Genomic DNA, 18003 nt, shown 5'->3' on the forward strand with positions numbered 1-18003 from the left:
AGTAGGATCGGTGTATGGACACGTGGTCTCTGTTCTGAAAGGCCTCCTTTGTAAACAAGAACTCCTTGTTGCCTGTTGTTCTCTTTCTGTGCTTCAGGTCTTTGCCAATACTAATGCATTTTACACTTTGTTGGATACGCTTGCTTTGTTGCAGGATAGGTTCCATTCTGTCCTGTTTGGGGGAAAAGTCAATAATCAGACTTTTGAAACTTCGTTCAATCCCTTAGGGTGAACATGAAGTCTCTGTTGCTTCATGTCAAAGTCATGTTATGGTTGCATGGTTGTGAATTTGAAAATGATATAGTAAGATTTACAATGTTTAACACAGAAGGCAGGTAGGGGTAAAGGGAAAGAAAAATAAACTCCAAATGGACTAACAATGATTTAGCAATTAGTTGATTTAATCGACAGATATTTATAATTTCTACTAGGAAGCATACAAAAGCACCATTATAAATCTAGTTTTTTTGTAAAGGTTTGACATTCAACATGAAAAAGCATGTCAAAATACTTATATATAAAAAATAATGTGTTATATTACATGATTGCCTCTGCATTGGATTATTATCTGATCGGTAATAACTTCATAATTATGTCTGAAAGCAGAAGTCTAGGGCAAATAATTGCAAGTCTCTTCAGTGAGAATATCACAAAATGATTTAAAAAGAAAAGCCAAATTCTGGAAAAAAAGTCACAATCGAAAAACAGAAGTGACATTTAAAAGAAAAAAGTCAAATTTGAGATGCATTGTGGGACATGTAGTTTGTGGGCAACGTGCTTCTGTAAATCATCATGTAACCGTATAATAAACATATAATATTCTTAGCAAGCTCTTGTGGGGCCACAGGAAATGAAGTCACGGGCCGTATTTGGCCCCCGGGCCTTGAGTTTGACACCCCTGAACTAGGACTAACCCTAATTGTATGGATTCTTGAAGTCCAAAGAAATTCTTGGTTTTCGTTCGTTAGTTAATGTTTTGGGACATGCATTTTTTACATGATCCTTTTTCACCCCCTTTTCCTTGGTAGAATCACAAACTGTCAATCATTGGAATAGCTTGAAACCAATCCCTACTGTGCACCTGCTTCCTCTTACATGAGTTTGTAAAGAATGCAATCAAAAGGTTATTTTGTAGCATCACTTGTGGTTTAAAACTCCACAGGGTACCTTTTTAGATAAATGCAGTAAGAAGTCCTAATGAACGATGTGATTGGTTACACTTGCATTGTTGATCTCCAGCAAGTGTCAAGAGTCTACTAACAAATGTCTAACCCTTCTGGAAAAGAATGGCTATCTAGAACGGAAGTGATTTAACCAAACATTGGAATACATCCTACATTACAACACACACATTAATGGCACTTTAAGATAGTCCACTAAATGTCGTCTAATGTGATTTTTCCCCAGTTTCCTGCGGCTCCTGCTCAACGGCACGTACGACTACATTCGTCACAAGATCCTGTACGTGTTCCTCGATCACTTCCCAGAGGGCGGTCGGCAGGACGGCTGGATCGCGGACGACTACCTGCGAACCTACCTGACGCACAACGGCTTGTCCAGGGTGTCGGGTTTAAGATCGGACGACGTCTTCGTCATCAACGACGCAGATGAGATCCCAGCACGAGAGGGCCTCCTCTTCCTCAAGCTGTTCGATGGCTGGACGGAGCCTTTCGCCATCCATATGCGCAAGGTAACAACTCAGTGTTTTATGGGGTTAGATTTGTCTCAATAATATTTGTGTTAGAAAAATGTGCAAATGTAAAACGGATCTGCAAATACGCAAAATGTTTTCACAAATAAAAGATCTGTGAATACTATAATTAGTTTACAAATAAACAAAAGGAATGTGTGAACCTCTCTCTAACATTGACAACTTTCGATCAGATCTCAAATCTCTGCTTGTGGATGGTCTTTTTACACACACAGAGTTTTGAGACAAACTTTCCGCCGGTCTCGACTCAAATCTACTACTTATTGAGAGAAATCTAACCCTGTCGTGTTTGTTTTTCACCAGGAGAGCAAAGAATATGAGAAAATCCAGGAAATTAGGTTGTAGAGTTGGCACGATATGGATGTGTGTGTCCCGGTTAGAGTTAAGATGGATTATTCAAGCTGTGTGAACACTGTGGTCTGAAACAGTAAAACAAACAAAGGAATCTATATTAAGATTACAAACAATTACAGTACGATTGACTTTACACAATCAAGTGAAATACCAAACCATTTAGGACGAAACATAATAAAACCCACAAAACAGATGTTGAAAAAAAGTGTGGTACTCGTGTGTGAGCACATATGTTATTATATTTAGGCCAATAGTTATAACACTGGACCATTCCTCTTTCATGTACGGTGCAGTTAGGGACCAGTTCCTATCATCCAGAGTTCCTTTTAACACGTGTGATAACCTCACCAATGGCAACATGGACATCAGTTTTTCAAACCATAATGAGATATTGGGCGGATCTTCAATCAACCAATTCCAAGAATGTGCCTGTCTTCGTTCATAATTTGCCAAGTTGGATTTAGGTTGAAAGGTCTCCTATCATGCAAAATGCACTTTTTGACGTCTTTTATACATAAATATGTGTCCCGGTGTGTGTCCCGCGTCTCCCCGGTGTGTCCCGGTGTGCTGTCCCGTGTCTCCCCGGTGTGTCCCGTGTGTGTCCCGTGTCTCCCCGGGTGTGTTCCGGTGCGTCAGGAGACTCACAAAGTGTCAGAAAGCAAAAACCTTCTCTCTTTTCCTCCGTACCCAAATCTCTAAAAATGACAGAATGGGTGATCTGTTTGGTATTTTGAGCAAAACACCTCATAGACATGTTTGTTATATATCTGAGATAGTGCTGCGTACCTGGACTCACATTCAGGTTCAGGTCCGGACTCAAGTCCAGAGGTTCAGGTTCAGGTCCGGACTTATAAGTCCGGACCTGAACCCATGGCTTGTGTCAAGTTGTGTGACTAAAGTGAACTTATTGTGAGCTAATTATCAATTGAAAATGAACTCATAATCAACTCAAATACAAACTCATCAGGTTTATTGCGCTCCCTTCCAACTTGTGTCTACATTTCTCTACAAAGTACAAATGTAAAAAAATACTTCGTCTACAAATGACTTATGACAGCAACTACAGTGAACTACTACAAGTTCAAACATTATTTCATTTACCAAACTAAAGTAACCCGAACAGTGCCTGAGCTGACTGAGCCTAAATCCCTAAAACGTTTGCTGAAAGGTAGAGTGTAGAGTAGACTATACGCATTACACTGTTACACACCTACTATACAGTATACACTGTAGTGACTGTACAGTCAGAGTGTACTGTACTGTCTGTACACCCATGTCTTTTCTACACTCTACATGTGTACATTATACAGTACATACTACATACATAGTGATGTACATACATACTGTTAGAAATTAAAATCAATGTTGATATGGCGTAATTTTGAATTAAATACACTATTTAATTTAAATCAGTTTTATTCTGAAAAAAACGGAAGTTCACACTATTAACTTAATACTTTTATTCTGAAAATTATTCACTTCCGGTTAGCATTAGCATGTGGCGAAATGCTACGTTTTCAAACCGTGAATCGAAGATGAAATGACATGTGATGTTGTACACTGAGCACACTGGGATTAGCACTCATTGATTGACGCTGAATAACGTTTATCAGGGAATGTTTAAATAACCACAGACACCAGAATACGTAAGTGCTAGTTTTTTTGCGAGTCCAAGTAACGGTTCCCGACGTTTCGGTTTTAACCGGACTTGAACCGAAACTTTTTACAAGTCCAGTACCGGTTCGGCGTACCGGTACGAAGCACTAATCTGAGACCTATAATATATGGCTAAAATCAGTATACTATGAGACCTTTAATATCTATTTATGTGTCTCTGTTTATAATTCCTGGTTCTTCTCCTCCCACTTCCAGTCGCTGTATGGATTTTTCTGGAAGCAGTTTGGCTCTCTGGAGGTGGTGTCCGGCTGCACGGTGGGGATGCTCCGAGACGTCTACGACGGCGACGGTATCAAGCTCCGCCGCCGCGAGTACTACACCATGCCGGGTTTCCGCAAGTACGAGAACGACACAGGCCACATCCTGGTGCAGTGGTCGGTGGGAAGCCCCTTCCACTTCGCCGGCTGGCACTGCTCCTGGTGCTTCAGGCCCGAGGGCATCTTCTTCAAGCTGGTGTCGGCTCAGAACGGAGACTTCCCGCGGTGGGGGGACTACGAGGACAAACGTGACCCTCAACTACATCCGGGATCTGATCCGGACGGGGGGCTGGTTCGATGGCTCCTTCAGGAATTACCCCCTGTGGACGCCAAAGAGCACATGTACGCCCCAAAGTATATGCTGGAGCACTATGAACGGTACCGCTACCTCCTGGAGAACCCTTACAGCAAAGCGTCCGAGGGCTAGGAGTTCTGCATGGATAGAATATGTGACGTAACTAGTAGGACCCGAATGAGGCCTCGGCACTGAGTTTTGGGGGGCGAAACGGTACTGAAGAACTACTTCTCTCAGTTGGAGGGATACTACATGAATCACCAGGCAGCACTGATGTTGCAATCTCTTACAAATATTATTTTGGGGTGAAAAAAGGGATCACCGAACCGCATCGTCCTTGGATTCACAGAGAGGTCTCTGAGAGGATACAACCACTGGATAAACAACATCATAGATTTCCTCATCCCTCCCTTTTTTGGGGGAGGAGCCAAGTCGTCTCTCTTTCTGTCACCCTGTCCTCTCCCGAGCTGATTGGTCGTTTGGAAGTAAAGAGAGGTATATTACAGAGCCGAGTGGAGAAACTTGGAATTGAGGAATTGTTTTTTTCTGTCTGTGTTTACTAAAGTTTACGGCTGATGTTCCCACTTCTTTCTCCCACTTCAGACGTCTTCCTGTCATATCTGGTGACCTCCTTCTAGAAAACAGACATGCTTTATGTTATTCTTTGGGTCTCAGTAGATAAGTATAAATCCCATCACACCCCGCTGGAGAACCCACTGCCAAACGAAAGGAATGAATCGATGGAAATGTCTCAGTGTCCACATGCACCTTGTGTGTTTGAAAGTGTGTGTGTGTGGTCTATCTTTGTGTCATACTGCGTGGTAGACCGCCTGTGACTGAGGGGGGAGATGGGGAGGCAGCGAGATGGGGAGGCAGCGAGATGGGGAAGCAGGAGGTGGGAAAGCAAGTAATGAGCAGCGATGAAAGGGAAAGAAAAGGAGGCTCTCTCTCGACGCTTTCCCACAGTATCTGCTGACGCGCCAGTGTGGCAGGGATGAGTGATCGAATGTGTGTGTGTACGCTCTGAATAAATCATACCCCGTCGATGGCATATGAGACGGATGAAACTCGCCGTCATTGTTTGTCCGATGAGAGGAATCGAGAAAGACAAGATGACCCTTCAGCTTCGTGCGACTGCAATGACTTAGTTCCCTTGGAAACTAAAGCGGAGTGTGTGAGACGGCCAGGGTGTTTAGAGATAAGTGGGTGGGTGCTCTTCGGGCGGCGTTCAAACGAGGTCAACGCCGACCGAGAATCCCCTTAGTTTAATATTCCTCTCTCTGCTCGTCGCCCACTCTCTGAAACAGACACTTTCTTTCTGTTTTCGTGCTGCTAAGTGTCCTCTTTCTTCTTCCTCTAGTGTTGGTTTCCTCCTAATCCCATAACAAGGCCCGTTTTCTCTCTTCAGTTCAGTTATTACATTACATGTCATCAAGCGGACACTTTTATCCCAAGCGACTTACTTGCACTTCAATACTGTAGACTCCCGGTGCTATTTTAGACTCTTTGACCTGCTGTATATCGAACCACTGACCCTCCGATAGGTAGACACACATTTACCCCCTGAGCCACAGCCAATCTCTCTCTACATTTGTGACCCGGCCATTGAAACCAGGCAGATGTCGCTCCAGCGCATTTGCGAGATAGCTGTGGATTTATGTCTGAAAGTTATGTTTTGGTCCTTATTAGGGTTAAGGTTAGGGTTAGGGTTACACCTTATGTCTCCCTGAAGAGTGACGGACTCCTAGTAACCTGGCAGTGTATGAGACAGTTGGTTTCCATCTGATTAGAAATAAAAACAAAGTCTTGGCTCTCAGGATATTCAATTATTATCGCCCAAATGTAGACGATAAATACTGTGTTGACGCTTGTGGCGAGCAACTTCACAGCAGAGGCATTACAACAGGCGGTGTGTTGTGTGTGTGGAAAATACTCACACACTCCAACACCAACTTTCTGACTCAGAATCATAGCTAATCCAGTCGTGGTCCTAAAGAGGGGGGCAGGAGTAATATGCCCCCAAAATATCAGGCTTTCAGCCCCCTCATTGGCTAAAAGTCATCTGCTAACACTGAAGGCTTCTTTTCCCAGAGTCGTGACAGTCGTCTTGTTTTGTGAAACATGTTGCTGTATATTTGGAGAACACCAAAAGGATATCATTTGAAAGCTAAGAAGCTCCTCGATCTAACAGTGTATATAACCCCATAGGTTACTTATGCGCCTCTATGTCAACTCTTTCCCTCCAGACGTGTACCTCTTCCCTCTTAATCCTCCGAAGAATTTCAATAATAGGGATATATTTACATTCTTCCAGCCCTCATTTCTATCCCGTGTCTCGACGGGACAGGAAGTAACCCTAGCAGTGCCACAGATCTCTACCATCTGAACGTGTAGCCTCTCTCTCCCGTGCTGGCAGACGTCCGTCCATGTGGCTGTTGCCTGAATCCCCCCGCCCCCTCATTGTTTGGCAGAGTTTATGAATCATTTTGGCGAGCATACTTCTCTTTGTGGGCGTTTAGTGTGGGCTGGATGTACTTGTCAAGGCGAGGGGAAAGCTAAAGAGGTCAGAAGAGTATGAAACAAACTGAAATGCCGATTGACTGCGTCCACCATCTTGCTTCTCCACCTCACGTCTGTGCCTTCGGTGTTATTGTTTACCGCGGCTTCAGGCGTTTCAAGCGACAGTGCCTCTAGAGGAAAAAAACAGTTTGGAGTAAGGGAACTTTTCTGCAAGGCGAGGATAGGATGTAATCTATTTAGACGTTTAGAAGCTTTAGTTTTACTGTGAAAGACCCTTAACATTGACATTTTACCTGTTCCTCTTTACTTTAAGTGTCCTTGAGCCAGAACCACATCCTCTTACTCATCCAGTCCTTCTGCACAACCTTAACATGAAACCAAAATGCATGATAAGCGAGATTTTTGCAAACTAGATTAAAGATTTGAAGATGCTGTCAAAGAAAAATCTGGAGACCAAGAATCCCGACAAACAACACACACAATATACTCAAAACCTACAAGAAATAAGGTTCAGCGTTATTTGTATAGCACATTTTAAGACACAGAGGCAATTAAAGTGCTTCACATTTAACACATGATAATTAAGACAAACAAACACACAAGGCGGTAATAAACAGTGCAAAGTGGTGAGCATATTCGGCCGTAAAGCTTGGTTTCCTGCTGTCTCCCGTGGATGGGAGCTCATATTTAGAAAGCAGATTACCCAGCAGCAGCAGCTGTTCGGGGTTTGTGTTGTTGGTGTCGGAGAGCCAAACTCCCATCCAAAAACCCACAGGGGCTGACAGCGATACCAGCTTTAAATAGGATTTGACACCAAAAGACAGAGGAGGCGACAACAATGCAACGCAAACAATGGAGGTTTCTTGTGTTTATTAATGAGATGTATTTGTGTAGACTTCAAAAGGTTAGTGATTTATGGAACAAAACCATAGAAGGAAGAAGGAGAAGTGAACTTTTGGCAATTGTGGATATATCAGGGATGTAAAATCATTCAGGCAGTTTGTGAACAATCGTAGATGAACCCACCTTCGCATGATTTCGTGGCCATGCTTTGGAATTTGAAAGAAAAGTAGCTTGAAATACACAAACATATCATTCATAGAGTCAGGACTCAGCAGCAAGAAACTGACCAAAGTATTTAATCACACAAACAGAAAACCTCCCTCTGTCTTCAGGGCTCACCATGTGCAGACCTTGATCTTTGCAACATGTTGCTACGTGTTTAAAAAGCTTTATGGCTAAGTCTTATCTCAGAAATGTTTAATCCCACAAGGGAGTGTTAGCAGAGAGGTAATAAGAGCTGCTCCCGCCTCTCTGCTGCAGGGTGTGTGGAGTTTTACATTTTCTTAATAGTTTGTGTATTACACAGTCATGGTGACTCAGGCCAGATAAGGCTGTCCGGCCCGCGCCTGTTGCCACGTTACCATCATGGCAACGATCCCATTGGTCGACTTCTGAGATCCCAAACAGCCGGAGGTCATCAGACAGCGGGCCGGAGGGTGACATGTGAGAAAGAGCAGAGGGAGGATGAGGGAGGGAAATCACAAAAACAGATTTTCACTAAATTGTACAACTCACAACTTGAGCTTAGTTTAAAAACATGGCAAAACGTAGGGAAATATTCAAGCTGTAGCACGCACGCACGCACATGTAGCTGACTTATCGCAGCAAGAAGGCACAATGAACAAGGAGCAGGCAAAATAAACGGCAACAATATTATTTCAAATGTTGAGCCAGGAATAAAACATCGATGAAAGAGTTTTGGCCTTAAACCAGATCAAGAAGTGGCAAAAGTCTACGATTGATGAACAGACAGTTATATCCAAAAAGATAAATAATCCATCCACCGCTGTCCTTGTCTTATTGGAGGAATACGCGGAAAAGGAAATGCTCATCATTAAGTTAAAAAAGATGTATAATCCAGTTAAAACAAATACACAGTTGAATGATGATTGGAGCAATGTGAGCACCTCATGATGGATTCAAGATCGAAAAGAGACCTGAATGTAGGGTTAATGAACAATCCAGAAAAATACCGTATAGTTATCCGTACATCGCCGTTCTTGTCCTATTGTTTGAAAAGGTGGTTAGGACATGGGGAGAGGAGGGAGGAAACAATCAGGACCTAACCACCTTTGGTTGTTCACTAGGATAAGGTAAAGTCATCTTGTCGTTGAATGAGAAGCGTCTAACTAGATGAGTTCAGTTCAAACTGAAAACTGTTCAATGACGATTGGAGCGATGATTGGATTCAAAGGCCTGACAACGTCTTGCTCAAGGACACTTCAGTAGATTGTAACCCCAGCAGACGTTACAGGCGGTCTGACTGGGCTTTGGCTTATTGACCGGACAGAGAATCGATAAAGCGATGACACATGGGAAAGGAAATATCTGCAGCCTCCAAACACACCCTCTGAGGCCGGTCTGAGCTGCGTTGCTAGGAGACAGATCTGGGATGTCTTTATTGCAGGTTATTGATATTACCAATAACCTGCAAGGTCAGTGTTTGAAACTGAAGATGTAGATGTTGTCCAAAGACGTATCCACATTGTGTGCCACGGCATCTAGAGAACTGAGGCAGGAACACATTTACTTTTCAGTTATTTATCAATTGAGGTTATTTTTGCGATTTTATGTAGAGTTTTAAATGGATGCTCCAATGATTCAGTATTGCACTTCTATACGTTTGAGGTACTTGCGATTTACAGGACAACACAAATACATTATAAAAGGACAAATAAATAACATGTATGAAGCACGGATGTCGAAACGTATTTAAAAAGACTTGATCCTCCACTCATCAACGTCTTTTTGCTTCACCTTCCCTTCTTGGTAGTTGATGGCATCTTTTAAACCCAAACGACAATGTATTACGCACTTTTTTAAATTATTAATCTATATTCTTTAAGCCCCTTGACTAGAACCACACATAGTTAACAGATAAGTATCGTTAAGACCTGAAGATACAGACTATTGAAAAAGATCAGTTTTACAGGATTACTGACGACGTTTACAAAAGATTAGGTTTTCACCATTCTGACAATATTGCTACTAAACTGTTAACAATACAAATGAGCATTCCCCTTTAAAGGTTAGTAGGTACGTTTCAGAAACCGGCTCGAGATACACTTGTTGTTATATTCCATGGAATGCTCTTAACATCCCGATAGCAATGAATATCTGAAGTGCTTTGACAACAAATCCATAACAATATTTCATCTGTGGAAGCCGTGTTGGATTGCCGCCCTGTCTGTCAGCCTTCCATCTCGTGCACGCACAAATGTATCTCGTGCCCTCATTGGGCGTGCCGTCATTGGGCGTGCATTGCAGCAGTACTTCAATGACTCGCCAGCAACAGGCGGCCACTTTCAACACGGCAGAGTTAGGTTCAACATCGTCTACTGGTCGCAAAAGAAAAAATTTAACGGAGCAAATTAAGAACAAAAAGAAAGTGGAAACTAGGAGAAGTCAAACCAGAGTCAATATCGGAGTTGCTTTTCAACGATGGCGACTTCTGATGGAACACACCGAGTTGAAATCTGACGCCGTGGTCGCTCTTTTTCTCTTGGACAGGTAATTATCTGTTTTGTTTGGTTTACAATTCCCCTGAACTATATAGCCAACCTACGTCATGTGCGCGTTCATGTGTGTTGGAGGAGGTGCTCTGGAAGGAAGTCTGAAGGAAGGGGCGGATTCTTTTCGGCTGTGTACTTTCACATTTTAGTGCACTCGAGACGGTTTCTGAAACTTACCTACCCCACCTTTAAAGGAAGACGTACAAATAATACATTTCCACATGTTTCCATATGTGGTGGACTTGTTGGACTGCAAACACATCCTCCATGTTTCCTTTATTTTGACCAACTTTGTGGAAAGGTTAAGCGATTATTGCACACATCTAAAAAACCTGTTGATATCGAAGCCGTTTCTGGACGTGTCCCCATCTCTACCTACGCCTTGCAAACTGCAGTAAACAACCCCATATTGTGAATGTCCTGCATACATGTTCAATGAAGGCTCCTAAGCACTGAATATTATCGGCATATCCCACGTGTCTTAACATAAAAACCCTACAAAATAAGGCGTCGTTCTGAATATCTAAACAGTTTGCATGACCCGCATCAAGTGATATCAGTGAGGTCATGTTTGGTATATTAGTGTGCATGTAAACGTAGTCATTAGCAGCCTTGAAACCCCCCATTCTGGGCCCTATCCTCTTTTCTGCACACACTAACCATGCACACATGTTTGTAGCATTGAGCACGTGTGTTTATCCTGCACAGATGTGTGTCTCCAGGGCTGCCCCCCCCCCCCTCCCACAATCACCCCCCCCCATCTGTTGTTTTGCTTGAAGAGTGGCTGCTTGTCTACGGGCTTAAATGCCTTCACGGCTCTGGCCCCCTCCAGCGCTGTGGCTCTCCCGGATTGATCTTTTCCAAGAAACATTAGAGAGGGAGGGAGGCCGGAAATCAAGAGGAGGGTGTGGAGAAAAGAGGGTCGTTTTACTTGGAAGTCGTTCCTTTTTTTCCCCCTCTTTCTGACAAGCGTCTGGAATGTTTTGAGCAAAAAGCACCCAAGTATGCAGCGTTTCTACACTAAAGACCACTTTCCCCTTTAGTTTGCACTTCGCCGGCGGAAGGTTCTTGAATATGTTTTGAAATAGAAAACCCACAGCAACGGAAAGCTGCTGCTGCTGCTGCTGTTATGGTCTTGGCTATAATGCATTGTTATTCCCTTTGTGTGGGAAGGGTTTTCCAAGAACTGAGCAATCACATTAACTCGAGCAGCTGCAGGATGTTTCAGCGCTGATTGGAAAAGTACTTACTAACCACAAGCATTGCCAAAACAAGTGCAAGACGAGCTTTTTTTCGGGCTGGATATGACTCAATGTTACTTTAGGGGTCGGTTCACCCAAATGCCAAAACACTTCCCTCTCGCTGCAGAATCCAGGATCGCTTAAGCTGCCCAGACTTTGGAAACATCGTTGAGGTTTCTGTCGCCACCCCTTCAACAATGGAGATGAATTGAATGGGATTATTGGTGCTTACAAAGTCAAAACAAATCTATTTAGTGTCTTCAAAATGTTCTCACAAAGTTATAGTCCCTCTGAAAACTGTTGACCACATATTCTGTGGGTTATCCACCGATAGGGACATCTTTGCAACCTTTTTAGGCTTCATTTTGTTTAAAACCTAACTTCTGAAGTTCGCTTATCTCAAGAAGTCGAACAAAAGATCTGCAAAGTGCATTTTAACATTGCAAAAATGTGTGAGTCTGACAACAACATTTGACTGCGGTGGTGGATCTCAAACATGGCCAAAATCAAACAACAACATCTGCATGTCTTGATGCTTGAGGACATTTGGGTGAAACACAGAAAGCCACAATATGTTACATTCTTCCATTTAGACCTAAAACATTCCCTTTTTGTTTATAGCTCGTTTTAATGGGTAAATAAATTGGTCCAGTTTATCCTGTAAAGTTGCATGGAAAATGTATTCGCCATCACGACATTGAAGCAGACTCACATGACGCAGCAGTTAGAGGCAGTGTTGCGTACGAAATCGTGAAAACCATATGTAATGATGACGGGGGAACTCTTGCAAACATGTCAGGCTTTTTCTGTCGAGATAGGAGTGTGTTTGTCGGTCAGGACCCAACAGATTGTTGGCTTCAGGTCAGGTCTACGAGTCCATATGGTTGTGACACTGCAGAAATAAATAGACAGAGCGGCGCTGCAGAGACAGATGGACGCTGAGTTGGAAGAAAAGTCGTCCGTGCAAAGCAACGAGTAGTGAGTTGATTAGGCTCTTTGGTTTAAAAAGTAATATAAACTTCAGTCGTTTGGATTCTGAAGTGAGGACATTTTAGATTGACACTGTTTTTTCTTTCAGTCGTGGTGCATTTGCCCCCAGAAGTGTTGCTGGGTTCAGTTCATGTATATCAAGTTGTTTTGAAGACCTACTAAATACGTGTAAATGTTGACTGAACAGGAAACCATCAGGGAGAGATTTTGAGGTACTATTTGTTAAGAGTTTAGAGCTTTAACATTGTGGAAGTTGCTGCCACTTGACACAACCAACCATATATCCATTCAAGTGATTCAATGTCAAGGAATTGTTAAGAAAACCTTTAAAATGTCGCCTAAATGTTGGTCTATTTGGAACTTTTTCCACCAATGCGTTTTCTCTGTTTTTCGCCGCAGGTATAGCCACTTTGAGCGTGACAACCAAAGCAAACGGTATCTAATGCTGCTGTTTCCACACAGCCTTTCTGGTGCAAAACGTAGAAATGATCTTGACAACACGTGAATGAAAACCCGTTGAGTTGCAGAGAAGCTGCCGTTGGTATCAATATTGTCAGAAACGGAGCGAATAAGCGCCTTTTCCAGAAAACCTTCCCTTTGACACTCAACAGCTGCTTCATCAGGACTGTGTGGTTGTGGTTTCATCAGATTTGACTGACAGCGTTGCAAACTCCCACCAACTGTTATCAGAGGATCGTTTTCCCATTTAAAACCAGTGGGAGCGAACACAGAAAAAGATGTGAAATAACTTTGGCAGAAAATAGTGCATCATTCATGGAAGACGTTGATCGCGAACACATGTCTTCAAGGACTTACAGAGTACTTTGCGGCAAAGGTTTGGGGAAGGTCTCTTCCTGTTTCAGCCTGACGATGCCCCTGTGGCTAAAGAAAGACCCAGAGAGAAAGAGTTTGAAGTGTGTAAGCTTGAGACTGGCCTGCAGACACATGGAGAGAAAATGAGTGAACGTTAGACTCAATCTCTCACATAAAGCCGTTCCAAAAGCGTAGCTTGAATGGAGGCTTTATTTCAGGCGTCCACAAACGATTCCTTGTACTGTTTATTCCTTATGTTGTGTGGAACAAATATTCTTTATTTCAGTAAAAGTACTAATACTACACTGTAGAAATACTCAATTTCCAGTAAAAGTATTGCAACAAAAGTATTGAAGTACGACTTAAAGTATTAAGAGTAAAACAACTCAATAAATGATAAAACATTTTTAAATTATTTCAGATCTTCTTATTTAAGAAGCCAATTCATTTTCTGTCAACCCACGTATGGTATAGTTACTTAAACACAATGTGGATGGTTTAATCCATGACTAATCATCACATTTAAAAAATAAAATCTTAAGTATTGTGTGCAAAAATCTGATTTTGATGAGTAACTAGTAAATACATCTGTAAAAAGTGGCCTTCAAAATGTACTAGACAGTAGTATAAGATGGAAATAATTGGGCAAGGTTCCTCAAATGTGTACTTAAGAACTTGAGTAAATGCACTTAGTTATCCCCCCCCTGTGTGTGTGGTCCGCTGTGTAACCCTACCTGCAGTCCTGAGAAACATGGCGTCAATTAGAGGGTCGACCTTAACCTGAGAGAGAGGGAGGAGAGAGAGAAGAGAGAGAGAGAGAGAGAGGAGTATAGAGAGAAGAGACAGAGGAGAGAAGAGAGAGAGAGGAGGAGGAGGAGAGAGAGAGAGAGAGAGATGAGAGAGAGATAGAGCTAGCGAGAGCTAGAGAGCGAGGAGAGCCTCCAGAGGAACAATCAGGAACAAGGAGATTCCCACATTTATCGTCTCGACCGTTTTCTTTTCTTTTTGCACTTTGTGAATCTGTTTCTGTACTTTTAGTTTTTTGGTTGGGAACGGAGAGAATTTATTTTTTTTAAATCTGGTTCTCTGTTTTTCTATTTAACGTTCTTTTATTGGGGGTAACTTTATCCACTTGCAGCTTGATATTTAATGTCTTTTTTAAGGCGGTGTGTGTGTGTGTGTGTGTGTGTGGTGTGTGTGTGTGATGTGTGTGTGTGTTGTGTGTGTGGATGAAGTGGTGTGTTGTGTGTGTGTGTGTGTGTGTGTGTGTGTGTGTGTGTGTGTGTGTGTGTGTGTGTGAACAGCCTGATGAAGTGTGTGTGTGTGTTGTGGGTGTGTGTTGTGTGTGTGTGTGTGTGTGTGTGTGTGTGTGTGTGTGGGTGTGTGTGGTGTGTGGTGTGTGTGTGGTGTGTGTGTGTGTGTGTGGTGTGTGTGTGGCTGCCTGGTGTGTGTGTGTGTGTGTGTGGATGAAGTGTGTGTGTGTGAGTGTGTGTGTGTGTGTGTGTGTGTGTGTGTGTGTGTGTGTGTGTGAAGTGTGTGTGAGCTCATAAGCACTGTCCCACTCTACTACTAGAATAGACTCCACCTCACGGATCTTTTCTACCTCCTTGGTTCCATGTGTGTTTGTAAGTGTTGTGTTTACTGACATCATGTGACTTTAACAACGTGTAAACACCACTTGATTTACGAGAAGTTTTATTTGAATATTTGAATATTTTTCTCATGAGGGTTTTGTTCATTTTCATATGCAGATAACAGGCACACACACACACACACACACAGTACAGCCTCTGTGTGTGTGTGGTGGGATAGTAGCCGTGAAACAGTCAGACTACTGTATCGCTCGTTTGTGTCCTCGCTATAAAGGCTCGCCATTGTGTGACCCAAAACATTTTTTTTATCGTCACTCAGCCGCTCAGAACCGGTTTTGGCCGGAGCTCCGACCCCTGCAGAAAAATGAAACGTCCATTTAATGTCTGACGGTGCTGGGTTCACGCTTTGATCACTGATGTCCTCACTGTTTATTCGTCCTCCAAACAGACAACGATGTCAAAAAAAGAAAAGAGATCGTCTGTTTTTCAAAGCTTTTTATTTGAGTTGCATGAAATGAAATGCAGAAAATGCTTGTAAACTATGAATTGCACCTTATTGGAGGGATGTGTTTTATTTGAATATGTGTGTGGGATTGATCTGAGTTGGTTCGCCAGGCAGTGTATTGTATGTTAAACAGGGTTATGATTTGTTATGCTTATTAATGCAGGTTTCATTATTATTGATTTGTGTTGTTGTGGATCGGCTTCAATAAGCAGCGTCAGGAAGTCTGGAGAACAGAAGGAAATAGTGCAGAGACCTCAGATTTAAACAGACTTTGAGGTCTAAATTGCATCATAAATAACATTTTAACAGTAAGACACAAGCTACTTAGAAACATAGGGTTATTCCATGAAGATTGATTACAGAAGTACTGACGAGAAAACTAACAAAATAATTAATTCTGTGTGACTGTCCGGGTATTTGCTGCTGCTTATTGGAGTGTTGTCTACACACACACACACACACACACACACACACACACACACACACACACACACACACACACACACACACACACACACACACACACACACACACACACACACACACACACACACACACACACACACACTGTCCTCTCACATATCACATTCCTTCCGTCCATCTTGTCCTTGACTAAAGACAACAGACTGACCAATAACAGACGCCATGTTGCTTGGACACACACACACACACACACACACACACACACACACACACACACACACACACACACACACACACACACACACACACACACACACACACACACACACACACACACACACACACACACCAACAATATGGCCTTGGCAGATCCCCGTCCCCGAGGCAGAGCGCTGTCTGCAGCCAATTAACCAACAAGGGCCGGTTGCCAGGTCCAAATCTAATCCTCCTCACCCTGGTGCCATGTTGCCAGATTTAGCCGTCCACTCTGTGACAGACTTTGTTGTGTTATTAATAATAAAATAAAAAAAGGGTTTACAATGTGAGAGGGTTGGACAAAATCATTGAGAAAGCGAGCAGGTTTACTTGATATTGGAGTGATTATATGCCTGCTAATGAGAGGTGCAGGGATGACGTATTCCTGTGTTGGTCCCTGAAGGCAGCATCTCCCTGGTCCAATGGGATTTCTCCATGTGATTTTGGATTATGGCAGAAAATAATCTCTGTGTCAAACAAACATTTATGATTTGTACACGTTTAGTTCAGCAGTATAATCTCCACACATTAACACCACGTGATGATTTCTGAAGTAACAAGCTAATGTTTATAAAGGAACTACAGCACGGTCACATGACTTCACGTCACCACCGCTAAACTAAAGGAGGCTAATGTTGGGCTATAAAGGTACTACAGCACGGCCACATGACTTCACGTCACCACCGCTAAGCTAAAGGCGGCTAATGTTGGGCTATAAAGGTACTACAGCACGGCCACATGACTTCACGTCACCACCGCTAAGCTAAAGGCGGCTAATGTTGGGCTATAAAGGAACTACAACACGGTCACATGACTTCACGTCACCACCGCTAAGCTAAAGGCGGCTAATGTTGGGCTATAAAGGAACTACAACACGGTCACATGACTTCACGTCACCACCGCTAAGCTAAAGGCGGCTAATGTTGGGCTATAAAGGAACTACAACACGGTCACATGACTTCACATCACCACCGCTAAGCTAAAGGCGGCTAATGTTGGGCTATAAAGGAACTACAACACGGTCACATGACTTCACGTCACCACCGCTAAGCTAAAGGTGGCTAATGTTGGGCTATAAAGGAACTACAACACGGTCACATGACTTCACGTCACCACCGCTAAGCTAAAGGTGGCTAATGTTGGGCTATAAAGGAACTACAACACGGTCACATGACTTCACGTCACCACCGCTAAATTAAAGGCGGCTAACATCCGAACTAAATGTTAAATCTCTCCAGTTTGTGTTAACCACAGACCTGAGTTCAGCCTAACAACCAAACACACATTCAGTAAACCATTGACCTCCAGTCAAGGGGAAAGGAAGCGCTAAAATGCTGACTCATTCCTGCACCTCTCTAGCTGCTCTTTGCGCACCGCCTGTGAACCCACAAACAAGCAATTCAAACATGTGAAAAACAAGGAGTTATTTTCTATGTCCATACAATGGCTACACATGAGCGCACCCTATTGCATATTTATGAAATCATACAACAACACAACCTGCACCCCTCCCTCTGTCCCCATGCACTGATAATGATTGTATATGATCGCATCGTTTCATTTGTTATATCATTTTTGGGGCTTGGTTTTGTTTCTTCATTGATTATTTTGAAATGGGTCTCTGTAATTGTGCGAGAGAGAGAGAGAGAGAGAGAGAGAGAGAGAGAGAGAGAGAGAGAGAGAGAGAGAGAGAGAGAGAGAGAGAGAGAGAGAGAGTGTGTATGTGTTGTAGCTTTCTGAATGTGTGTGTGTGTGTGTGTGTGTGTGTGTGTGTGTGTGTGTGTGTGTGTGTGTG

The 18003-nt window shown here is 42.9% G+C and overlaps 1 protein-coding gene across 1 annotated transcript in view; it reads left to right on the plus strand.

Annotated features, from left to right (window-relative positions):
- mgat3b (beta-1,4-mannosyl-glycoprotein 4-beta-N-acetylglucosaminyltransferase b) overlaps positions 1-14275 on the plus strand; it is a 67187-nt gene extending 52912 nt beyond the window's left edge. Inside the window, 4 exon segments of the mRNA XM_034227902.1 lie at positions 1408-1690; positions 3938-4249; positions 4251-4302; positions 4305-14275. Coding sequence (XP_034083793.1) covers positions 1408-1690; positions 3938-4249; positions 4251-4302; positions 4305-4426 — 769 coding nt within the window. The 3' untranslated portion in view covers positions 4427-14275.
- Positions 14276-18003: the final 3728 nt, after the last annotated feature.

Source organism: Gymnodraco acuticeps, unplaced genomic scaffold (genome assembly GCF_902827175.1).
Source record: "Gymnodraco acuticeps unplaced genomic scaffold, fGymAcu1.1, whole genome shotgun sequence".
NCBI lineage: Eukaryota > Metazoa > Chordata > Actinopteri > Perciformes > Bathydraconidae > Gymnodraco > Gymnodraco acuticeps.